The sequence below is a fragment of the Bombina bombina genome, chromosome 6, assembly GCF_027579735.1.
Source record: "Bombina bombina isolate aBomBom1 chromosome 6, aBomBom1.pri, whole genome shotgun sequence".
NCBI lineage: Eukaryota > Metazoa > Chordata > Amphibia > Anura > Bombinatoridae > Bombina > Bombina bombina.
Window position 1 is genome coordinate 1,017,085,848 of NC_069504.1, and position 23,359 is coordinate 1,017,109,206.

General features: G+C 39.9%; 1 protein-coding gene across 1 annotated transcript in view; it reads left to right on the forward strand.

Moving 5' to 3' along the window:
- C6H12orf4 (chromosome 6 C12orf4 homolog) overlaps positions 1–23,359 on the forward strand; it is a 279,225-nt gene that overhangs the window by 60,832 nt on the left and 195,034 nt on the right. Inside the window, exons 8-9 of the mRNA XM_053718742.1 lie at positions 753–950; positions 1,943–2,071. Of these exons, the coding sequence (XP_053574717.1) occupies positions 753–950; positions 1,943–2,071 (327 nt within the window). The remainder of the gene's footprint in view (positions 1–752; positions 951–1,942; positions 2,072–23,359) is intronic.

The following is a 23,359-nucleotide window of genomic DNA, read 5'->3' on the forward strand; positions in this document are numbered from 1 at the left end:
GTCCCTACCTTATCATCTGTGTATTCTAGCTTGGGTATTGATTCCCAACAGTAATTAATGATGATCCGTGGACTAATAGTGTCATTAGAAAGAAAACAAAATTTATGCTTACCTGATAAATTTATTTATTTCTTGACACAATGAGTCCACGGCCCGCCCTGTTATTTAGAGAGGTTGTTAGTATTTTATAAACTTCAGACACCTCTGCACCTTGTTTCTTCCTTTCTCTCCTTTACTTCTGGTCAAATGACTGTGGTGGGATAGAAGGGAGGTGATATTTAACATCTTTGCTTTGGTGCTCTTTGCCGCCTCCTGCTGGGCTGGAGTGATATTCCCAACAGTAATTAATGATGATCCGTGGACTCATCGTGTCAAGAAATAAATAAATTCATCAGGTAAGCATAATTTTTTTTTTGTTTATAACTAAGATTGTGTGCAGTGAGCACACATATCTATTTTGTTATTGGAGTTGCTTTTAACCTACGCTTTAACTTGTTCTAGTTACAAGTATGTACATTTCAATATAGCAACAGAAAATAGCTCCTGAAATTGGTAAGTGATGCAAAGTAACAAAAAAAAACTTTAAAATGCAGAGCATAATACTATTTAAATAATAATTAAAAAAAGTGTGATTGGGATAAGTAAATAGATATTGGCCTTAACGGTAACATAAATATGATTAATGATCTCAGCATTTCATAATTCTATTTACTAAAAACTAGGTTCCAAAGTTTGTCTCTTTCATTGTCTAGGGGCGCAACTAAAGACTATGCATAACCTGAGGTTGTTAAGAGCAGATATGCTGGACTTCTGCAAACACAAGCGTAATCTTCGCAGTGGAGTAAAATTACACAGACTTCAAACTGCACTGTCCTTGTATTCAACTTCATTATGTGGCTTAGTCCTATTGGTTGACAACCGCATTAATTCTTACAGTGGTATCAAAAGAGGTAAGTCCAAATTGCTGCCCAGATAAGCTAATTTACACAATTGATAGAAGTAGCATATTCCTGAAATTGTGGGACCAGTTGTTGACAGAGTGGTCTTAAAGAACCACTAAATACAATATAATTTAATAATTGGCAAATACGGAATAAAAAGATAATTCAATAGCACTTACTTTGAATTTGAAATTAGCAAAGTTAATCCAGTTTTCCCTACCCTGCATCATGTGACAGCTATCAGCCAATCACAAACTGCATATACGTATATATTGTGCACTTTTGCACATGCTCAGCAGGAGCTAGAGCCTCTTAAAGTGTACACGTTTTGATAATGGAAGTATATTGGAAAGTTTCTTTAAATTGCATGTCTTATCTAAATCATGAAACTTTTTTTTATAATTTTGACTATAGTGTCTCTTTAATGCTGCTTTTATGTTTTTTTTAGACTTGCATCACTGTTTATTACGGTGGATAAAAATCAATGAATTTTTTTAAAAAAATTGATTTTTTTATTTATATCAGATTTTTTTATTTAAATAGTATTTTTTTTAAATAAAATGTTTGTTTTTCTGAAATACAGCGAGTTCGATCCCGGAACGGAGATAAAACAAAAAGCTTTACCTTAATAAGAAAAGGCTTTGGTAAAATATTTTAAAAGTTTTTAATCTAAGCATTATAAATGTAAGACTTTTATATTCATGTTGGAAAGTACTAGAAAAACACCCAAAATATTTTAAATATATATATATTATATATGTGTGTATGTATGTTTTATATATTCTTTATCCATAATTTATATAGAGATTAAACAGAATTTGTGATGTATATTTGTTAATGAGTGCAAAGTTTATTTGATGTGAAATATTATATATACTTAATGAGTGGAGCATACGTTTACTCTAAAGGCCTGAATAATTGTAAGGGAAATATATTTATCACACTTAAAGTTCATTTACAGTAATTGCTTTAATGTGTTATCCTTTTTTCACTACATTTAGACTTTGCCACAGTTTGCCAGGAATGCACAGATTTTCATTTTCCACAGCTACAGGAGCAATTGGAAGTTGTTCAGCAAGTTGTACTTTATGCCAGAGCACAGAGATGCCAAAAGGCCAAGCATCAATATGGTACGTCGTTTTTCTGCACGTTATTACATTTCTCATGATAAGGGAAAGCTGAACTTAAATTGTACACTTTTTGTATTGTTGCTTACCTAGTTCTAGACTTTAACATGTGCAATGAAATCATGATAGCCTCAAATCACCAAGACAAGGGGTCAAGAAATGCAAGAAAAATGTACATCACCTTTATATGCTGCAGTTAGCAACTTTTACTATATTGGGGGAAGGACATGCAGCTACTGTATTTTTTGTTTAGCTTATTTATAAAAGATAACTACTATGTTTATGTTTTTATCTAAACACAACAGCACTGGTCATTTGCCCAAGGTCATGTTGCTTCTACTTTACTGATTCTGTCACTGCAGCACCAGTGGGACTGAGCACTTTAAAGATATAATGCAGTCATATTTTTCTACTAACTACTTATTCGGATCATTATATTGTATTCAAGAATGATTACGTTTATAAAAGGTTAATTTGGGGAGAAATACTCATACATACAGTATCTTCAGCAATACTATTGTTTTTATGTTCATTTTAATTATTGTAAGTAAATGATTTTAAGAAACAGTCATAGGATGGTTGTGATTATGTTTTTTTTCTATGCTATTTGGTATTTGACTTTCTAATTGTATACAGAATATACTGGTAATAGGCTTTATTATAACCATGTGTTTATTAACTGGACACTCTGTTTTATTACATTGGGGATATTAGGTTTATATCCGCAATACTGATATAGGTACTATGTTTCTTTAACACATAACTGTTGTAAACAGCCTAACTTCATGACATTAGTATATATCAGCACATAACAAAATGAATACACATCTATATTTATCTGTGTCTGTATTTGGTATGTCATCTGCTCCCGGCTGCTCCATAAATTGAAGTGCTAGCAGGGCACTGCTAAATAGAGCAAACAGCTTTTACTAAGTAGTAGAAAAAATGGTCGGCATGAAAATTTCAGCGATTTGGCATTGCTTCAGAGCACGTAACTAAAAGGAACTAGCAGTTCTTGGATAATCACCTTCATTTTGCATCATGTTAAAATGAATACAAAGGGGCTTCACTTAGCAATAACTTACTTTCCAGAATATCTATATTTATATTAGTTTATTTTATTTCTGAAATCCTTACATGCACATAATGCTGAATCGTACATATAAACAACTAACAACTATTTCTATGTTTAATATGCAAAGCTGCTTATACATTTTGAATGTAGCAGTGAAGCTTGGTGACTTTGGATTACTGGCTGATTTTTCAGAACCCCTTAGCACTATGTATAAAAATACCACAAAAAAATATAGCATAAATAATACAAGAAAACATTATATATATATATTTCTCTTGTAAGATGTATCGAGTCCACGGATTCATCCATACTTGTGGGATATTCTCCTTCCTAAAAGGAAGTGGCAAAGAGAGCACCCACAGCAGAGCTGTCTATATAGCGCCTCCCTTAGCTCCGCCCCTCCAGTCATTCTCTTTGCCTGCTTAATTGCTAGGAAGGGTAAAGTGAGTGTGGTGACAAAAATGTTAGTTTTTATTTTCTCAAGCAAAAGTTTGTTATTTTAAATGGTACCGGTGTGTACTATTTACTCTCTGGCAGAAAAGGGATGAAGATTTCTGCAAGGAGGATGATGATCTTAGCACTTTGTAACTAAGATCCACTGCTGTTCTCACAGGGCTGAAGAGTACAGGAAAACTTCATTTGGGGGAACGGTTTGCATGCAAAGATGCATTGAGGTATGTTCGGTCTATTTTTTTCTAGACAGACTGTGATAATTCTAGAAAAGGCTGTCAATATCCCCATGAGGGAAGGGTAAGCTGTATTCAGACACTTAATAGGAATCCCAGCTTGCATAAAGGGCTCATTGTTTACTGGTGACACAGATAGGAAAAAACGTTTATTATTGCAAACATAACATTTTTTTTAGGGACTTTAAGGGGTCATTGTGGCTTATTTAAGGTTTATTAACCCACATGGCTAGTTTAGAAACACTCTGGTGTGTTTCTTTTAAGCCCCATAACATTGAGTGAGGTGGGAGGGGCCTATTTTCAAGCCTCAGTTGCACAGTTTTTTTTTCCTCAGAGACATCCAGCTGCTTCTACAGAGGGTCCTGCTGTGTTTGAGGGCTTTAAAGAAGTTTTTTTCCCCATAAATCTTTCCTAAAGGGCAGTTAGGCACCACAGCAGAGCTGTGGCAAGGTGCTGAATGTTGTTTTACCGTTTTTTGGCGTTTTGTCAATCCGGTTTTTACATTAAGGGTTTAATCGTTTATTTTTCTAGCTGTGCAAACTTACTAAGGCTTTATGATGCTACTGTAAAAATTTCGTAAAGTTTACTGCTTTTTTACACTGTTTTGCAGAGTTTGTGCATCTTTTTTTCTCTTAAATGCACAGTACCGTTTTTTTCTAAGTATTATTTGCTTTGATTAAAGTGTTTTCCAAGCTTGCATGTTTCATTACTAGCCTGTTTAACATGTCTGACATCAAGGAAAATCCTTGTTCAATGTGTTTAGAAGCCATTGTGGAACCCCCTCTTAGAATGTGTCCCCTTGCACTGATATGTCTATAAATTATAAAGAGCATATTTTAGCACTTAAAAATATAGCAATAGATGATTCTTAGACAGAAGGAAATGAGGATTTGCCATCTAGCTCTCCCCAAGTGTCACAACCAGTAACGCCCGCACAAGTGACGCCATGTACCTCTAGTACGTCAAATTCATTTACTTTACAAGACATGGCCACAGTTATGAATACAACCCTCACAGAGGTTTTATCTAAACTGCCTGGTTTACAAGGAAAGCGTGACAGCTCTGGGTTAAGAACAAATGCTGAGCCGTCTGACGCTTTAGTAGCCGTATCCGATATACCCTCACAATATTCTGAAGTAGGGGTAAGGGATTTGTTATCTGAGGGAGAAATTTCTGATTCAGGAAAGACGCTCCCTCAGACAGATTCTGATATGACGGCCTTTAAATTTAAGCTTGAACACCTCCGCTTATTGCTCAGGGAGGTATTAGCAACTCTAGATAATTGTGACCCTATAGTGGTTCCAGAGAAATTGTGTAAAATGGACAAATACTTAGAGGTTCCTGTTTACACTGATGTTTTTCCAGTCCCTAAGAGGATTGTGAATATTGTTACTAAGGAGTGGGATAGACCAGGTATTCCGTTCGCTCCCCCTCCTGTTTTTAAGAAAATGTTTCCCATATCTGACACCATGCAGGACTCGTGGCAGACGGTTCCTAAGGTGGAGGGAGCTATTTCTACTCTTGCTAAGCGTACAACTATACTTATCGAAGACAGTTGTGCTTTCAAAGATCCTATGGATAACAAATTAGAGGGTCTCCTAAAGAAAATTTTTGTTCATCAAGGTTTTCTTCTCCAACCTTTTGCGTGCATTGTTCCTGTAACTACTGCAGCTGCTTTCTGGTTTGAGGCTCTAGAAGAGGCTCTCCAGATGGAGACTCCATTAGAGGATATTATGGATAGAATTAAGGCCCTTAAGTTGGCTAATTCTTTCATTACAGATGCCGCTTTCCAACTGGCTAAATTAGCGGCAAAGAATTCAGGTTTTGCCATTTTAGCACGCAGGGCGTTATGGCTTAAGTCCTGGTCTGCTGATGTGTCATCAAAATCTAAACTGTTGAACATCCCTTTCAAAGGTAAGACCCTATTCGGGCCTGAACTGAAAGAGATTATTTCTTCTGTTATGTGTGATCAGTCCACGGGTCATCATTACTTCTGGGATATTATCTGCTCCCCTACAGGAAGTGCAAGAGGATTCACCCAGCAGAGTTGCTATATAGCTCCTCCCCTCTACGTCACCTCCAGTCATTCTCTTGCACCCAAAGACTAGATAGGAGGTGTGAGAGGACTATGGTGATTATACTTAGTTTTTAGAACTTCAATCAAAAGTTTGTTATTTTACAATAGCACCGGAGCGTGTTATTACCTCTCTGGCAGAGTTTGAAGAAGAATCTACCAGAGTTTTTCTTATGATTTTAACCGGAGTAGTTAAGATCATATTGCTGTTTCTCGGCCATCTGAGGGAGGTAAAAACTTCAGATCAGGGGACAGCGGGCAGTTGAATCTGCATTGAGGTATGTAGCAGTTTTTATTTTCTGAATGGAATTGATGAAAAAATCCTGCCATACCGTTATAATGAACATGTATGTATACTCTACATTTTAGTATTCTGGGGATGGTATTTCACCGGAATTACTCTGTAAAAGTACATTAAACCTTTTATTAGGTATTTTTCATGTTAAACGTTTTTGCTGGAATGTAGAATCGTTTGCATTAATGAGGTACTGAGTGAATAAGTATTTGGGCATTATTTTTCCACTTGGCAGTTTGCTTGTGTTAATTATGACAGTTTCGTTTCTCTCTCACTGCTGTGTGTGAGAGGGAGGGGCCGTTTTTGGCGCTCTTTGCTACGCATCAAAAATTTCCAGTCAGTTTTTCTGCATGATCCGGTTCATCTCTAACAGAACTCAGGGGTCTTCAAACTTCTTTGAAGGGAGGTAGATTCTCTCAGCAGAGCTGTGAGACTTATATAGTGACTGTGATTTAAAACGTTGCTCTGTAATTTTTATGTTTAAAATTTAATTAGTGTTATTTTACTAATGGGAACAAACCTTTGCTAAAAAGTTGTGTTGTTTGTTAAGAGTGATGCTATAACTGTTTTTCAGTTTCATTATTTCAACTGTCATTTAATCGTTTAGTGCTTCTGAGGCACAGTACGTTTTTATTAAATAAAATTGTAACCGAGTTGCATGTTTATTGCTAGTGTGTTGAACATGTCTGATTCAGAGGAAGATACCTGTGTCATTTGTTCCAATGCCAAGGTGGAGCCCAATAGAAATTTATGTACTAACTGTATTGATGCTACCTTAAATAAAAGCCAATCTGTGCAAATTGAACAAATTTCACCAAACAGCGAGGGGAGAGTTATGCCGACTAACTCGCCTCACGTGTCAGTACCTGCATCTCCCGCCCGGGAGGTGCGTGATATTATGGCGCCTAGTACATCTGGGCAGCCATTACAGATAACATTACAAGATATGGCTACTGTTATGACTGAAGTTTTGGCTAAATTACCAGAACTAAGAGGCAAGCGTGATCACTCTGGGGTGAGAACAGAGTGCGCTGATAATTCTAGGGCCATGTCTGATACTGCGTCACAGCTTGCAGAGCATGAGGACGGAGAGCTTCATTCTGTAGGTGACGGTTCTGATCCAAACAGATTGGATTCAGATATTTCAAATTTTAAATTTAAATTGGAAAACCTCCGTGTATTACTAGGGGAGGTTTTAGCAGCTCTCAACGATTGTAACGCTGTTGCAATACCAGAGAAAATGTGTAGGTTGGATAAATACTTTGCGGTACCGGCGAGTACTGACGTTTTTCCTATACCTAAGAGATTAACTGAAATTGTTACTAAGGAGTGGGATAGACCCGGTGTGCCGTTCTCACCCCCTCCGATATTTAGAAAGATGTTTCCAATAGACGCCACCACACGGGACTTATGGCAAACGGTCCCTAAGGTGGAGGGAGCAGTTTCTACTTTAGCTAAGCGTACCACTATCCCGGTGGAGGATAGCTGTGCTTTTTCAGATCCTATGGATAAAAAATTAGAGGGTTACCTTAAGAAAATGTTTGTTCAACAAGGTTTTATATTACAACCCCTTGCATGCATCGCGCCGATCACGGCTGCGGCAGCATTTTGGATTGAGTCTCTAGAAGAGAACCTTAGTTCAGCTACGCTGGACGACATTACGGACAGGCTTAGAGTCCTTAAACTAGCTAATTCATTCATTTCGGAGGCCGTAGTACATTTAACCAAACTTACGGCTAAGAATTCAGGATTCGCCATTCAGGCACGCAGGGCGCTGTGGCTAAAATCCTGGTCGGCTGATGTAACTTCTAAGTCCAAATTACTTAATATACCTTTCAAGGGGCAAACTTTATTTGGGCCCGGTTTGAAAGAAATTATTGCTGACATTACAGGAGGTAAGGGCCACGCTCTACCTCAAGACAAAGCCAAAGCTAAGGCTAGACAGTCTAATTTTCGTCCCTTTCGGAATTTCAAAGCAGGAGCAGCGCCATCTTCCACTGCACCAAAACAGGGAGGAGCTGTTGCTCGTTACAGACAAGGCTGGAAGCCTAACCAGTCCTGGAACAAGGGCAAGCAGGCCAGTAAACCTGCTGCTGCCCCAAAGACAGCATGAACCGAGGGCCCCCGATCCGGGACCGGATCTAGTGGGGGGCAGACTCTCTCTCTTCGCCCAGGCTTGGGCAAGAGATGTCCAGGATCCCTGGGCGCTAGAGATCATATCTCAGGGATACCTTCTAGACTTCAAATTCTCTCCCCCAAGAGGGAGATTTCATCTGTCAAGGTTGTCAACAAACCAAATAAAGAAGGACGCGTTTCTACGCTGTGTACAAGATCTATTATTAATGGGAGTGATCCATCCGGTTCCGCGGTCGGAACAAGGACAAGGGTTTTACTCAAACCTGTTTGTGGTTCCCAAAAAAGAGGGAACTTTCAGGCCAATCTTGGATTTAAAGATCCTAAACAAATTCCTAAGAGTTCCATCGTTCAAAATGGAAACTATTCGGACAATCTTACCCATGATCCAAGAGGGTCAGTACATGACCACAGTGGATTTAAAGGATGCTTACCTTCACATACCGATTCACAAAGATCATTACCGGTATCTAAGGTTTGCCTTCTTAAACAGGCATTACCAGTTTGTAGCCCTTCCATTCGGATTGGCTACGGCTCCAAGAATCTTTACAAAGGTTCTGGGTGCCCTTCTGGCGGTACTAAGACCGCAGGGAATTTCGGTAGCTCCGTACCTAGACGACATTCTGATACAAGCTTCAAGCTTTCAAACTGCCAAGTCTCATACAGAGTTAGTTCTGGCATTTCTAAGGTCGCATGGATGGAAAGTGAACGAAAAGAAGAGTTCTCTCTTTCCTCTCACAAGAGTTCCATTCTTGGGGACTCTTATAGATTCTGTAGAAATGAAGATTTATCTGACAGAAGACAGATTAACAAAGCTTCTAAATGCATGCCGTGTCCTTCATTCCATTCAACTCCCGTCAGTAGCTCAATGCATGGAGGTGATCGGCTTAATGGTAGCAGCAATGGACATAGTTCCCTTTGCACGCCTACATCTCAGACCGCTGCAATTGTGCATGCTGAGTCAGTGGAATGGGGATTACTCAGATTTGTCCCCCACTCTGAATCTGGATCAAGAGACCAGAAACTCTCTTCTATGGTGGCTTTCTCGGCCACATCTGTCCAGGGGGATGCCGTTCAGCAGGCCGGACTGGACAATTGTAACAACAGACGCCAGCCTTCTAGGTTGGGGCGCTGTCTGGAATTCTCTGAAGGCTCAGGGACAATGGAGTCAGGAGGAAAGTCTCCTGCCAATAAACATTCTGGAATTGAGAGCAGTTCTCAATGCCCTTCTAGCTTGGCCCCAGTTAAAGACTCGGGGGTTCATCAGGTTTCAGTCGGACAACATCACGACTGTAGCTTACATCAACCATCAAGGAGGGACAAGAAGCTCCCTAGCAATGATAGAAGTATCAAAGATAATTCGCTGGGCAGAGTCTCACTCTTGCCACCTGTCAGCAATCCACATCCCGGGAGTGGAGAACTGGGAGGCGGATTTCTTGAGTCGCCAGACTCTTCATCCGGAGGTCTTTGCCCAAATACTTCAACGTTGGGGCAAACCAGAGATAGATCTCATGGCGTCTCGCCAGAACGCCAAACTTCCTCGCTACGGATCCAGATCCAGGGATCCGGGAGCGGTTCTGATAGATGCTTTGACAGCACCTTGGAACTTCAGGATGGCTTATGTGTTTCCACCCTTCCCACTGCTTCCTCGATTGATTGCCAAAATCAAACAGGAGAGAGCATCAGTGATTCTAATAGCGCCTGCATGGCCGCGCAGGACTTGGTATGCAGATCTAGTGGACATGTCATCCTGTCCGCCTTGGTCTCTACCTCTAAGACAGGACCTTCTGATTCAGGGTCCATTCAAACATCAAAGTCTAACTTCTCTGAAGCTGACTGCTTGGAAATTGAACGCTTGATTTTATCAAAACGTGGTTTTTCTGAGTCGGTTATTGATACCCTGATACAGGCTAGGAAGCCTGTTACCAGAAAGATTTACCATAAAATATGGCGTAAATACCTATACTGGTGTGAATCCAAAGATTACTCCTGGAGTAAGGTTAGGATTCCTAGGATATTGTCTTTTCTACAAGAAGGTTTAGAAAAGGGTTTATCGGCTAGCTCATTAAAGGGACAGATCTCAGCTCTGTCCATCTTGTTACACAGGCGTCTGTCAGAAAATTCAGACATCCAGGCCTTTTGTCAGGCTTTAACTAGGATCAAGCCTGTGTTTAAAACTGTTGCTCCGCCATGGAGTTTAAACTTAGTTCTTAACGTTTTACAGGGTGTTCCGTTTGAACCCCTTCATTCCATTGATATAAAATTGTTATCTTGGAAAGTTCTATTTTTAATGGCTATTTCCTCGGCTCGAAGAGTCTCTGAGTTATCAGCCCTACATTGTGATTCTCCTTATCTGATCTTTCACTCAGACAAGGTAGTTCTGCGTACTAAACCTGGGTTCTTACCTAAGGTAGTCACTAACAGGAATATCAATCAAGAGATTGTTGTTCCATCCTTGTGTCCAAATCCTTCTTCAAAGAAGGAACGTCTTCTACACAATCTGGATGTAGTTCGTGCCCTCAAGTTCTACTTGCAGGCAACTAAAGATTTTCGCCAAACTTCTTCCCTGTTTGTCGTTTATTCTGGACAGAGGAGAGGTCAAAAAGCTTCTGCTACCTCTCTCTCTTTTTGGCTTCGTAGCATAATACGTTTAGCCTATGAGACTGCTGGACAGCAGCCTCCTGAAAGAATTACAGCTCATTCCACTAGAGCTGTGGCTTCCACTTGGGCCTTTAAGAATGAGGCCTCTGTTGAACAGATTTGCAAGGCTGCAACTTGGTCTTCGCTTCATACTTTTTCCAAATTTTACAAATTTGACACTTTTGCTTCTTCGGAGGCTATTTTTGGGAGAAAGGTTCTTCAGGCAGTGGTTCCTTCTGTATAATGAGCCTGCCTATCCCTCCCGTCATCCGTGTACTTTTGCTTTGGTATTGGTATCCCAGAAGTAATGATGACCCGTGGACTGATCACACATAACAGAAGAAAACATAATTTATGCTTACCTGATAAATTCCTTTCTTCTGTTGTGTGATCAGTCCACGGCCCGCCCTGTTTTTTAAGGCAGGTACATATTTTTTAAATTATAATTCAGTCACCACTACACCCTTGGTTTCTCCTTTCTCGTTGGTCTTTGGTCGAATGACTGGAGGTGACGTAGAGGGGAGGAGCTATATAGCAACTCTGCTGGGTGAATCCTCTTGCACTTCCTGTAGGGGAGCAGATAATATCCCAGAAGTAATGATGACCCGTGGACTGATCACACAACAGAAGAAAGGAATTTATCAGGTAAGCATAAATTATGTTTTCCGACATCACTGGAGGGAAAGGCCATGCCCTCCCTCAGAATAAGACAAATAAAATGAGGAACAAACAAAATAATTTTCATTCCTTTCGGAACTTCAAGAGTGGTCCCGCAAATTTTGCATAATCCAAGTCAGTCTGGAGATCTAACCAGGCTTGGAACAAAGGTAAACAGGCCAAGAAGCCTGCTGCTGCCTCTAAGACAGCATGAAGGGGTAGCCCCCGATCCGGGACCGGATCTAGTAGGGGGCAGACTCTCTCTTCGCTCAGGCTTGGGCAAGAGATGTTCACGATTCCTGGGCTTTAGAAATTGTGTCCCAGGGATATCTTTTGGACTTCAAAGACTCCCCCCCAAGGGGGAGATTTCACATTTCTCAATTGTCTGCAAACCAGACAAAGAGAGAGGCGTTCTTACGCTGTGTAGAAGACCTACATACCATGGGAGTGATCCGCCCAGTTCCAAAAGCGGAACAAGGGCTAGGTTTTTACTCAAACCTGTTTGTGGTTCCCAAAAAAGAGGGAACTTTCAGACCAATCTTGGATCTCAAAATTCTAAACAAATTCCTCAGAGTACCATCTTTCAAGATGGAGACTATTCGGACTATTCTTCCTCTGATTCAGGAGGGTCAATATATGACTACCGTGGACTTAAAGGATGCGTATCTACACATCCCTATTCACAGAGATCATCATTGATTCCTCAGATTCGCCTTTCTGGACAGGCATTACCAGTTTGTGGCCCTTCCCTTCGGGTTGGCCACGGCTCCCAGAATTTTCACAAAGGTGCTAGGGTCCCTTTTGGTGGTTCTTATACCGCGGGGCATAGCAGTGGCGCCTTATCTAGACAACATCTTAGGCGTCGACTTTCCAGCTAGCCAAGTCTCACCCGGACATTGTGTTGGCTTTTCTGAGATCTCACGGGTGGAAGGTGAAAATAAGAGTTCTCTCGTCCCTCTCACAAGAGTTTCCTTCCTACGGACTCTGATAGACTCGGTAGAAATGAAAATATTTCTGACGGAGGTCAGAAAATCAAAACTTCTAATCACTTGCCGAGCTCTTCATTCCATTCCTCGGTCATTAGTGGCTCGGTGTATGGAGGTAATCGGACTCATGGTAGCGGCAATGGACATAATCCTTTTGCCCGCCTACACCTCAGACCACTGCAACTATGCATGCTCAAACAGTGGAATGGGGATTATGCAGATTTATCTCCTCAACTGCATCTGGACCAAGAGACCAGAGATTCTCTTCTCTGGTGGTTGTCTCAGGACCACCTGTCTCAGGGAATGTGTTTCCGCAGGCCAGAGTGGCTCATAGAGCTAGGCTGGGGTGCAGTCTGGAACTCCCTGAAAGCACAGGGCTTATGGTCTCGGGAGGAAACTCTCCTCTCGATAAACATACTAGAACTGAGAGCGATATTCAATGCGCTTCAGGCGTGGCCTCAGCTAGCTGCGGCCAAATTAATCAGATTTCAGACGGACAACATCACCACTGTAGCTTATATCAATCATCAAAGAGGAACACGGAGTTCTCTAGCGATGATGGAGGTAACCAAAATAAAAAATAATAATGGGCGGATGATCACTCTTGCCATCTCTCAGCAATCCATATCCCAGGGGTAGAGAACTGGGAGGCGGATTTCCTAAGTCGTTAGACTTTTCATCCGGGGGAGTGGGAGCTCCATCCAGAGGTATTTTCCAAGCTGACTCAACTATGGGGCACACCAGAATTGGATCTGATGGCGTCCCGACAGAACGCCGAACTTCCTCGTTACGGGTCCAGGTCCCGGGATCCCCAGGCGGTACTGATAGATGCTCTAGCAGTGCCCTGGTCCTTCAATCTGGCCTATGTATTTCCACTGTTTCCTCTCCTCCCACGTCTGGTTGCCAGAATCAAGCAGGAGAGAGCTTCGGTGATTCTGATAGCACCTGCGTGGCCACGTAGGACTTGGTATGCAGACCTAGTGGACATGTCATCTGTTCCACCGTGGACTCTGCCAATGAGGCAGGACCTTCTAATCCAAAGTCCGTTCAAGCATCCAAATCTAATTTCTCTGCGTCTGACTGCTTGGAGATTGAACGCCTGATTCTATCAAAGCGGGGTTTCTTTCAAAGTCGGTCATTGATACCCTGATTCAAGCTAGAAAGCCTGTCACCAGGAAAATCTATCATAAGATTTGGCGCAAATATCTTTGTTGGTGTGAATCCAAGGGTTACTCATGGAGTAAGATTAGGATTCCTAGAATATTGCCCTTTCTCCAAGAGGGATAGGAGAAGGGATTATCAGCTAGCTCCTTAAAAGGACAGATATCTGCTTTGTCTATTCTTTTACACAAACGTCTGGCAGATGTCCCAAACGTTCAAGCGTTTAGTCAGGCCTTAGTCAGGATCAAGCCTGTATTTAAACCTGTTGCTCCGCCATGGAGCCTAAACTTAGTTCTTAAAGTTCTTCAAGGGTTCCGTTTGAACCTATGCATTCCATAGATATTAAGCTTCTATCTTGGAAAGTTTTGTTTTTAGTAGCTATCTCTTCGGCTCGAAGAGTTTCTGAGTTATCTGCTTTACAGTGTGACTCACCTTACCTGGTTTTCCATGTAGATAAGGGGGTTTTGCTTACCAAACCGGGATTCCTTTCTAAGGTTATTTCTAATAGGAATATCAATCAGGAAATTGTTGTTCCTTCACTGTGTCCTTATCTTTCATCAAAGAAGGAACGTCTGTTGCACAATCTTGATGTGGTTCGTGCTTTAAAGTTCTACTTACAAGCATCTAAAGATTTCCGTCAAACATCTTCATTGTTTGTTGTTTACTCTGGTAAGCGGAGAGGTCAAAAGGCTACGGCTACCTCTCTTTCCTTTTGGCTGAAAAGCATCATCCGTTTGGCTTATGAGACTGCTGGCCAGCAGCCTCCTGAAAGAATTACTGCTCATTCTGCTAGAGCAGTGGCTTCCACATGGGCTTTTAAAAATGAGGCTTCTGTTGAACAGATTTGTAAGGCGGCGACTTGGTCTTCGCTTCATACTTTTTCCAAATTTTACAAATTCGATACTTTTGCTTCTTCGGAGGCTATTTTTGGGAGAAAGGCTCTTCAAGCAGTGGTGACTTCCGTTAAAGGTACCTGTCTTGTCCCTCCCTTCATCCGTGTCCTAAAGCTTTGGTATTGGTATCCCACAAGTATGGATGAATCCGTGGACTCGATACATCTTACAAGAGAAAACGGAATTTATGCTTACCTGATAAATTTCTTTCTCTTGTGATGTATCGAGTCCACGGCCCGCCCTGTCTGTTTAAGACAGGTAGTGTATTTTTATTTAAAAAACTTCAGTCACTTCTGCACCCTATAGTTTCTCCTTTTTCTTCCTAGCCTTCGGTCGAATGACTGGGGGGGCAGAGCTAAGGGAGGAGCTATATAGACAGCTCTACTGTGGGTGCTCTCTTTGCCACTTCCTGTTAGGAAGGAGAATATCCCACAAGTATGGATGAATCCGTGGACTCGATACATCACAAGAGAAAATTTTTTATCAGGTAAGCATAAATTCTGTTTATTTATATATATATATATATATATATATATATATATATATATATATATATATATATATATATATATATATATATATATATATATATATAGGAGAGTAAAGTAAGGTTAACCGTAACCATCCAAAATATCCAAAAAATAGAGAAATAAATAAACAAAATTCAAACTCCAGAGGATAAAAGTTCATAAACCAATTGGCTAGCAAGTAAACGAATAACAGTTCAAAAAGCTGATCAAAATTATATCCATCAAATATCCCCTATACACGCTCACTGTGCACTTTTGATAGAAAGCAGCATACTTCAGGGCTCTTGAGAACGACAAGAGTACATATACTTTCAAAACACACAGACATCAGATAAACGTCAGGGGGAAACCGTGTTCCCAAGAGGCACTACCGCCTCAACTCACCACCACAGGGGTGCACCGATTATCCTTGTTTCTCTGTGTGTTAGGTCGGCGTCCTTGGAAGGCAGATTCCCAGAGCCCACTGAACAAACGCTGCAGCGTCTTCGGCAGAGCGTCCCACTATGCGGGAGGGGGTGTGTTGCGGTCCTCTCTCACCATGTGATGTCCATGGACCAATCCAAAGCAGGATATGCACTTGCTTGAAAATCCTCCGGGAATTTTGGAGCTTAGTGTCCTTAGACCGTTGCTGCAGCCCAGATATAATAAACAGCCAGAAAAGGATTGTGCAGACAACGGTCAATGAAAGTTAAAACTTAGTCTTTATTATGCAAAAAGTAAAAGCATTCCAGGGGTCAGCACAGGCACACAACAACAAATTAATACAACACACAGAGAAAAAGTGAGTGAGTACTGGGTTTTCTCTGCGTGTTGTATTAATTTGTTTTGTAATTTTCCCTATGGTTCTTGCACCCAGACCTGACTGGGGTTAACTGCCTGTGACTCTGGGAACAGCACAGCTTCCTGTGAGTGCCAGTGGCACCCAGGGCTGAGCATGTTGCAGGGTCATGGGATGTGTACCCGGTCCAGTATGAGAGTGCAGTTCCCTTCCGTGTTTTGTATATATAGATATATATATATGTATATATATATAAACATACATACGTACACACACATATATATATATATATATATATATATATATGTATATATAATATGTGTATGAATATATATATGTGTATATATATATATATGTATGTGTGTATATATATATATATATTGTGTATGTATATCTGTGTGTGATTGTGTGTGTGTGTGTAATATATATATATATATTGTGTGTTTGTATATATGTGTATATATATGTATGTATATATATATATGTACACACACACGGCTTGAATTTTCCAGTGGTCCACTAGTCCCGGTCGATTTAGAAATTGCGGTGGCCAGATTACAAATGGCATGCTAATTAATGCTCCCGCTCAAGCGTTAATTGCGCTAGAAGTAAGCTTTTTGCACTCATATTGTGAGTTGAAAGTAAACTGTTTTCGTTCACAAGATAACCCAAAGATCGCAAAAAGGCGAAGTTAGAATATCACATGCACGTTCACGTATTCCACTTTTTTTGCTCCATTGACTTCTGTGGAGGAACACCTCACTCTCGCGCAAACCTGATCACATATTCTCATGTGTGCTAACCCGACATGAAAATATGAATATTTCACATTCCAATGTTCTTCACATAGCAGAATATGTTCTATTTATTTTTAAATAAATATTTCTACTTATATCTGATGTTAAAATATATATATATAGAGAGTGAATATATATATATATATATATATATATATATATATATATATATATATATATTTCTTTCATGTAATTAGCAAGAGTCCATGAGCTAGTGACGTATGGGATATACATTCCTACCAGGAGGGGCAAAGTTTCCCAAACCTCAAAATGCCTATAAATACACCCCTCACCACACCCACAAATTAGTTTTACAAACTTTGCCTCCTATGGAGGTGGTGAAGTAAGTTTGTGCTAGATTCTACGTTGATATGCGCTCCGCAGCAGGTTGGAGCCCGGTTTTCCTCTCAGCGTGCAGTGAATGTCAGAGGGATGTGAGGAGAGTATTGCCTATTTGAATGCAGTGATCTCCTTCTACGGGGTCTATTTCATAGGTTCTCTGTTTTCGGTCGTAGAGATTCATCTCTTACCTCCCTTTTCAGATCGACGATATACTCTTATATATACCATTTCCTCTACTGATTCTCGTTTCAGTACTGGTTTGGCTTTCTACTACATGTAGATGAGTGTCCTGGGGTAAGTAAGTCTTATTTTCTGTGACACTCTAAGCTATGGTTGGGCACTTTTTATATAAAGTTCTAAATATATGTATTCAAACATTTATTTGCCTTGACTCAGGATGTTCAACATTCCTTATTTCAGACAGTCAGTTTCATATTTGGGATAATGCATATGAATAATTCATTTTTTTCTTACCTTAAAAATATGACTTTCCCTGTGGGCTGTTAGGCTCGCGGGGGCTGAAAATGCTTCATTTTATTGCGTCATTCTTGGCGCTGACTTTTTTGACGCAAAAATTATTTTCTGTTTCCGGCGTCATACGTGTCGCCGGAAGTTGCGTCATTTTTGACGTTCTTTTGCGCCAAAAGTGTCGGCGTTCCGGATGTGGCGTCATTTTTGGCGCCAAAAGCATTTAGGAAAAAATATGGGCGTCACTTTTGTCTCCACATTATTTATGTCTCATTGATTTTTTGCTTCTGGTTGCTAGAAGCTTATTCACTGGCATTTTTTTCCCATTCCTGAAACTGTCATTTAAGGAATTTGATCAATTTTGCTTTATATGTTGTTTTTTCTATTACATATTGCAAGATGTCCCACGTTGAAGATGAGTCAGAAGATACTTCTGAAATATCCCTGCCTGGGGCTGGAGCTACCAAAGCTAAGTGTATCTACTGTAAACTTATGGTATCTGTTCCTCCAGCTGTTGTTTGTACTGTTTTGTCATGACAAACTGTTTATGCAGATAATATTTCCTTTAAGTACTGTTACATTACCTGTTGCTGTTCTGTCAACATCTAATTCTCAGAGTGTTCCTGATAACATAAGAGATTTTGTTTTTAAATCCATTAAGAAGGCTATGTCTGTTATTCCTCCTTCTAGTAAATGTAAAAAGTCTTTTAAAACTTCTCATTTTTCAGATGAATTTTTAAATGAACATCATCATTCTGATTCTGATAATGGTTCTTCTGGTTCAGAGGATTCTGTCTCAGAGGTTGATGCTGATAAATCTTCATATTTATTTAAAATGAAATTTATTCGTTCTTTACTTAAAGAAGTCCTAATTGCATTAGAAATTGAGGATTCTGGTCCTCTTGATACTAAATCTAAACGTTTAGATAAGGTTTTTAAATCTCCTGTAGTTATTCCAGAAGTTTTTCCTGTCCCTAGTGCTATTTCTGAAGTAATTTCCAGGGAATGGAATAATTTGGGTAATTCATTTACTCCTTCTAAACGTTTTAAGAAATTATATCCTGTGCCATCTGACAGATTAGAGTTTTGGGACAAAATCCCTAAAGTTGATGGGGCTGTCTCTACTCTTGTTAAGCGTACTATTCCTACGGCAGATGGTACTTCCTTAAGGATCCTTTAGATAGGAAAATTGAATCCTTTCTAAGAAAAGCTTACTTGTGTTCAGGTAATCTTCTTAGACCTGCTATATCTTTAGCGGATATTGCTGCAGCTTCATCTTTTGGTTAGAAGCTTTAGCGCAACAAGTAACAGATCATAATTCTCATAGCATTTTTATTCTCAACATGCTAATAATTTTATTTGTAATGCCATCTTTGATATCATTAGAGTTGATGTCAGGTATATGTCTCTAGCTATTTTAGCTAGAAGAGCTTTATGGCTTAAGACTTGGAATGCTGTTATGTCTTCTAAGTCTACTCTGCTTTCCCTTTCTTTCCAGGGTAATGATCGTTTTCGTTCCTTTTGTCACAACAAGGAACAAAAACCTGATCCTTCATCCTCAGGAGCGGTATCAGTTTGGAAACCATCTCCAGTCTGGAATAAATCCAAGCCTTTTAGAAAATCAAAGCCAGCTCCTAAGTCCACATGAAGGTGCGGCCCTCATTCCAGCTCAGCTGGTAGGGGGCAGATTACGTTTTTTCTAAGAAATTTGGATCAATTCCGTTCACAATCTTTGGATTCAGAACATTGTTTCAGAAGGGTACAGAATTGGCTTCAAGATAAGGCCTCCTGCAAAGAGATTTTTTCTTTCCCGTGTCCCAGTAAACCCAGCGAAGGCTCAAGCATTTTTGAAATGTGTTTCAGATCTAGAGTTGACTGGAGTAATTTTGCCAGTTCCAGTTCTGGAACAGGGACTGGGGTTTTATTCAAATCTCTTCATTGTACCAAAGAAGGAAAATTCCTTCAGACCAGTTCTGGATCTAAAAATATTGAATCGTTATGTAAGGATACCAACATTCAAAATGGTAACTGTAAGGACTATCCTGCCTTTTGTTCAACAAGGGCAATTTTATGTCTACTATAGATTTACAGGATGCATATCTGCATATTCCGATTCATCCAGATCACTATCAGTTTCTGAGATTCTCTTTCCTAGACAAGCATTACCAGTTTGTGGCTCTGCCGTTTGGCCTAGCTACAGCTCCAAGAATTTTTTACGAAGGTTCTCGGTGCCCTTCTGTCTGTAATCAGAGAACAGGGTATTGTGGTATTCCTTATTTGGACGATATCTTGGTACTTGCTCAGTCTTCATATTTAGCAGAATCTCATTCGAATCGACTTGTGTTGTTTCTTCAACATCATGGTTGGAGGATCAATTTACCAAAAAGTTCATTGATTCCTCAGACTTAGGTAACCTTTTTAGGTTTTCAGATAGATTCAGTATCCATGACTCTATCTTTGATAGACATGAGACATCTAAAGTTGATATCAGCTTGTCGAAACCTTCAGTCACAATCTTTCCCTTCGGTAGCCTTATGCATGGAAATTCTAGGTCTTATGACTGCGGCATCAGACGCGATCCCCTTTGCTCGTTTTCACATGCGGCCTCTTCAGCTCTGTATGCTGAACCAGTGGTGCAGGGATTACACAAAGATATCTCAATTAATATCTTTAAAACCGATTGTACGACACTCTGACGTGGTGGACAGATCACCATCGTTTAGTTCAGGGGGCTTCTTTTGTTCTTCCGACCTGGACTGTAGTTTCAACAGATGCAAGTCCTACAGGTTGGGGAGCTGTGTGGGGGTCTCTGACAGCACAAGGGGTTTGGGAATCTCAGGAGGTGAGATTACCGATCAATATTTTGGAACTCCGTGCAATTTTCAGAGCTCTTCAGTCTTGGCCTCTTCTAAAGAGAGAATCGTTCATTTGTTTTCAGACAGACAATGTCACAACTGTGGCATACATCAATCATCAAGGAGGGACTCACAGTCCTCTGGCTATGAAAGAAGTATCTAGAATTCTGGTATGGGCGGAATCCAGCTCCTGTCTAGTTTCTGCGGTTCATATCCCAGGTATAGACAATTGGGAAGCGGATTATCTCAGTCGCCACACGTTTCATCCGGGCGAATGGTCTCTTCTCCCAGAGGTATTTCTTCAGATTGTTCAAATATGGGGTCTTCCAGAAATAGATCTGATGGCTTCTCATCTAAACAAGAAACTTCCCAGGTATCTGTCCAGATCCAGGGATCCTCAAGCGGAAGCAGTGGATGCGTTTTCACTTCCTTGGAAGTATCATCCTGCCTATATCTTTCCGCCTCTAGTTCTTCTTCCAAGAGTAATCTCCAAGATTCTGAAGGAATGCTCATTTGTTCTGCTGGAGGCTCCAGCATGGCCTCTCAGGTTTTTGGTATGCGGATCCTGTCCGGATGGCCTCTTGGCAACCGTGGACTCTTCCGTTAAGACCAGACCTTCTGTCTCAAGGTCCTTTTTTTCCATTAGGATCTCAAATCCTTTAATTTAAAGGTATGGAGATTGAACGCTTGATTCTCAGTCAAAGAGGTTTCTCTGACTCTGTGATTAATACTATGTTACAGGCTCGTAAATCTGTATCTAGGGAGATATATTATAGAGTCTGGAAGACTTGTATTTCTTGGTGTCTTTCTCATAATTTTTCCTGGCATTCTTTTAGAATTCCGAGAATTTTACAGTTTCTTCAGGATGGTTTGGATAAAGGTTTGTCTGCAAGTTCCTTGAAAGGACAAATCTCTGCTCTTTCTGTTCTTTTTCACAGAAAGATTGCTAATCTTCCTGATATTCATTGTTTTGTACAAGCTTTGGTTCGTATAAAACCTGTCATTAGTCAATTTCTCCTCCTTGGAGTTTGAATTTGGTTCTGGGGGCTCTTCAAGCTCCTCCGTTTGAACCTATGCATTCATTGGACATCAAATTACTTTCTTGGAAAGTTTTGTTCCTTTTGGCCATCTCTTCTGCCAGACGAGTTTCTGAATTACCTGCTCTTTCTTGTGAGTCTCCTTTCTGATTTTTCATCAGGATAAGGCGGTGTTGCGAACTTCTTTTAAATTTTTACCTAAGGTTGTGAATTCTAACAACATTAGTAGAGAAATTGTGGTTCCTTCATTGTGCCCTAATCCTAAGAATTCTAAGGAGAGATCATTGCATTCTTTGGATGTAGTTAGAGCTTTGAAATATTATGTTGAAGCTACTAAGAATTTCCGAAAGACTTCTAGTCTATTTGTTATCTTTTCTGGTTCTAGGAAAGGTCAGAAGGTCTCTGCCATTTCTTTGGCATCTTGGTTCAAATCTTTAATTCATCATGCTTATGTCGAGTCGGGTAAAACTCCGCCTCAAAGGATTACAGCTCATTCTACTAGGTCAGTTTCTACTTCCTGGGCGTTTAGGAATGATGCTTCGGTTGATCAGATTTGCAAAGCAGCAACTTGGTCTTCTTTGCATACTTTTACTAAATTCTACCATTTTGATGTGTTTTCTTCTTCTGAAGCTGTTTTTGGTAGAAAAGTACTTCAGGCAGCTGTTTCAGTTTGAATCTTCTGCTTATAATTTCAGTTTTTTCATTTAATCTTTATTTTGGGTGTGGATTATTTTTTAGCGGAATTGGCTGTCTTTATTTTATCCCTCCCTATCTAGTGACTCTTGCGTGGAAAGATCCACATCTTGGGTAGTCATTATCCCATACGTCACTAGCTCATGGACTCTTGCTAATTACATGAAAGAAAACATAATTTATGTAAGAACTTACCTGATAAATTCATTTCTTTCATATTAGCAAGAGTCCATGAGGCCCACCCTTTTTTGTGGTGGTTATGATTTTTTTTGTATAAAGCACAATTATTCCAATTCCTTATTTTTTATGCTTTCGCACTTTTTTCTTATCACCCCACTTCTTGGCTATTCGTTAAACTGATTTGTGGGTGTGGTGAGGGGTGTATTTATAGGCATTTTGAGGTTTGGGAAACTTTGCCCCTCCTGGTAGGAATGTATATCCCATACGTCACTAGCTCATGGACTCTTGCTAATATGAAAGAAATGAATTTATCAGGTAAGTTCTTACATAAATTATGTTATATGTTTGTATATATAGGAATATCTGTTTATAAATACATAAAACATGTATATCTGTTATGTGCAGAACATTGGAATGTGAAATATTTACAGTGAATACATAGTTAAACACTTTATTAAATATGGATATTGAATAAATATGTTTTTTTATGTCTTCATCTACTTAACTGCAAAGGGCTCTTATATACTCCCAGGTAGCCCTCAGTTTATGCCGGGATTAGGTTCCAGAAGGAATGATTGTAAATCGAAACCATTGTGAATTGAAACCCTTTTTATAATGTTAGTCAATGGAAAGTGAGGGAGCTAGGTGCTAAACCCCTCTCAAAATTGTCATAAGTAACACCTAATACATTATTTTTAAAGCTTTGAAATGAAGACTTTAAATGCTAAACAGCATTATAAACAGTATCAAATAATCACACAACACATAATATATAATTAAACAACAAAAACATTTGCTAAACTGCATTATAAACCTTATGAAATAATCACACAACACAGACTTTACTTGCATTTTTCTGCAAACAGTTCTTTTTATGCATTCCTATCTGGACTGATTTATAGACAGTAAGATCTTGTTCCTATGAAAGCTGCATGTCTAGCTAGCTACACTGATTAATTTCAGCCTTCTTGTGTGTATCTTTGCTGCAACACAAGCGGACAGCTCCACCTA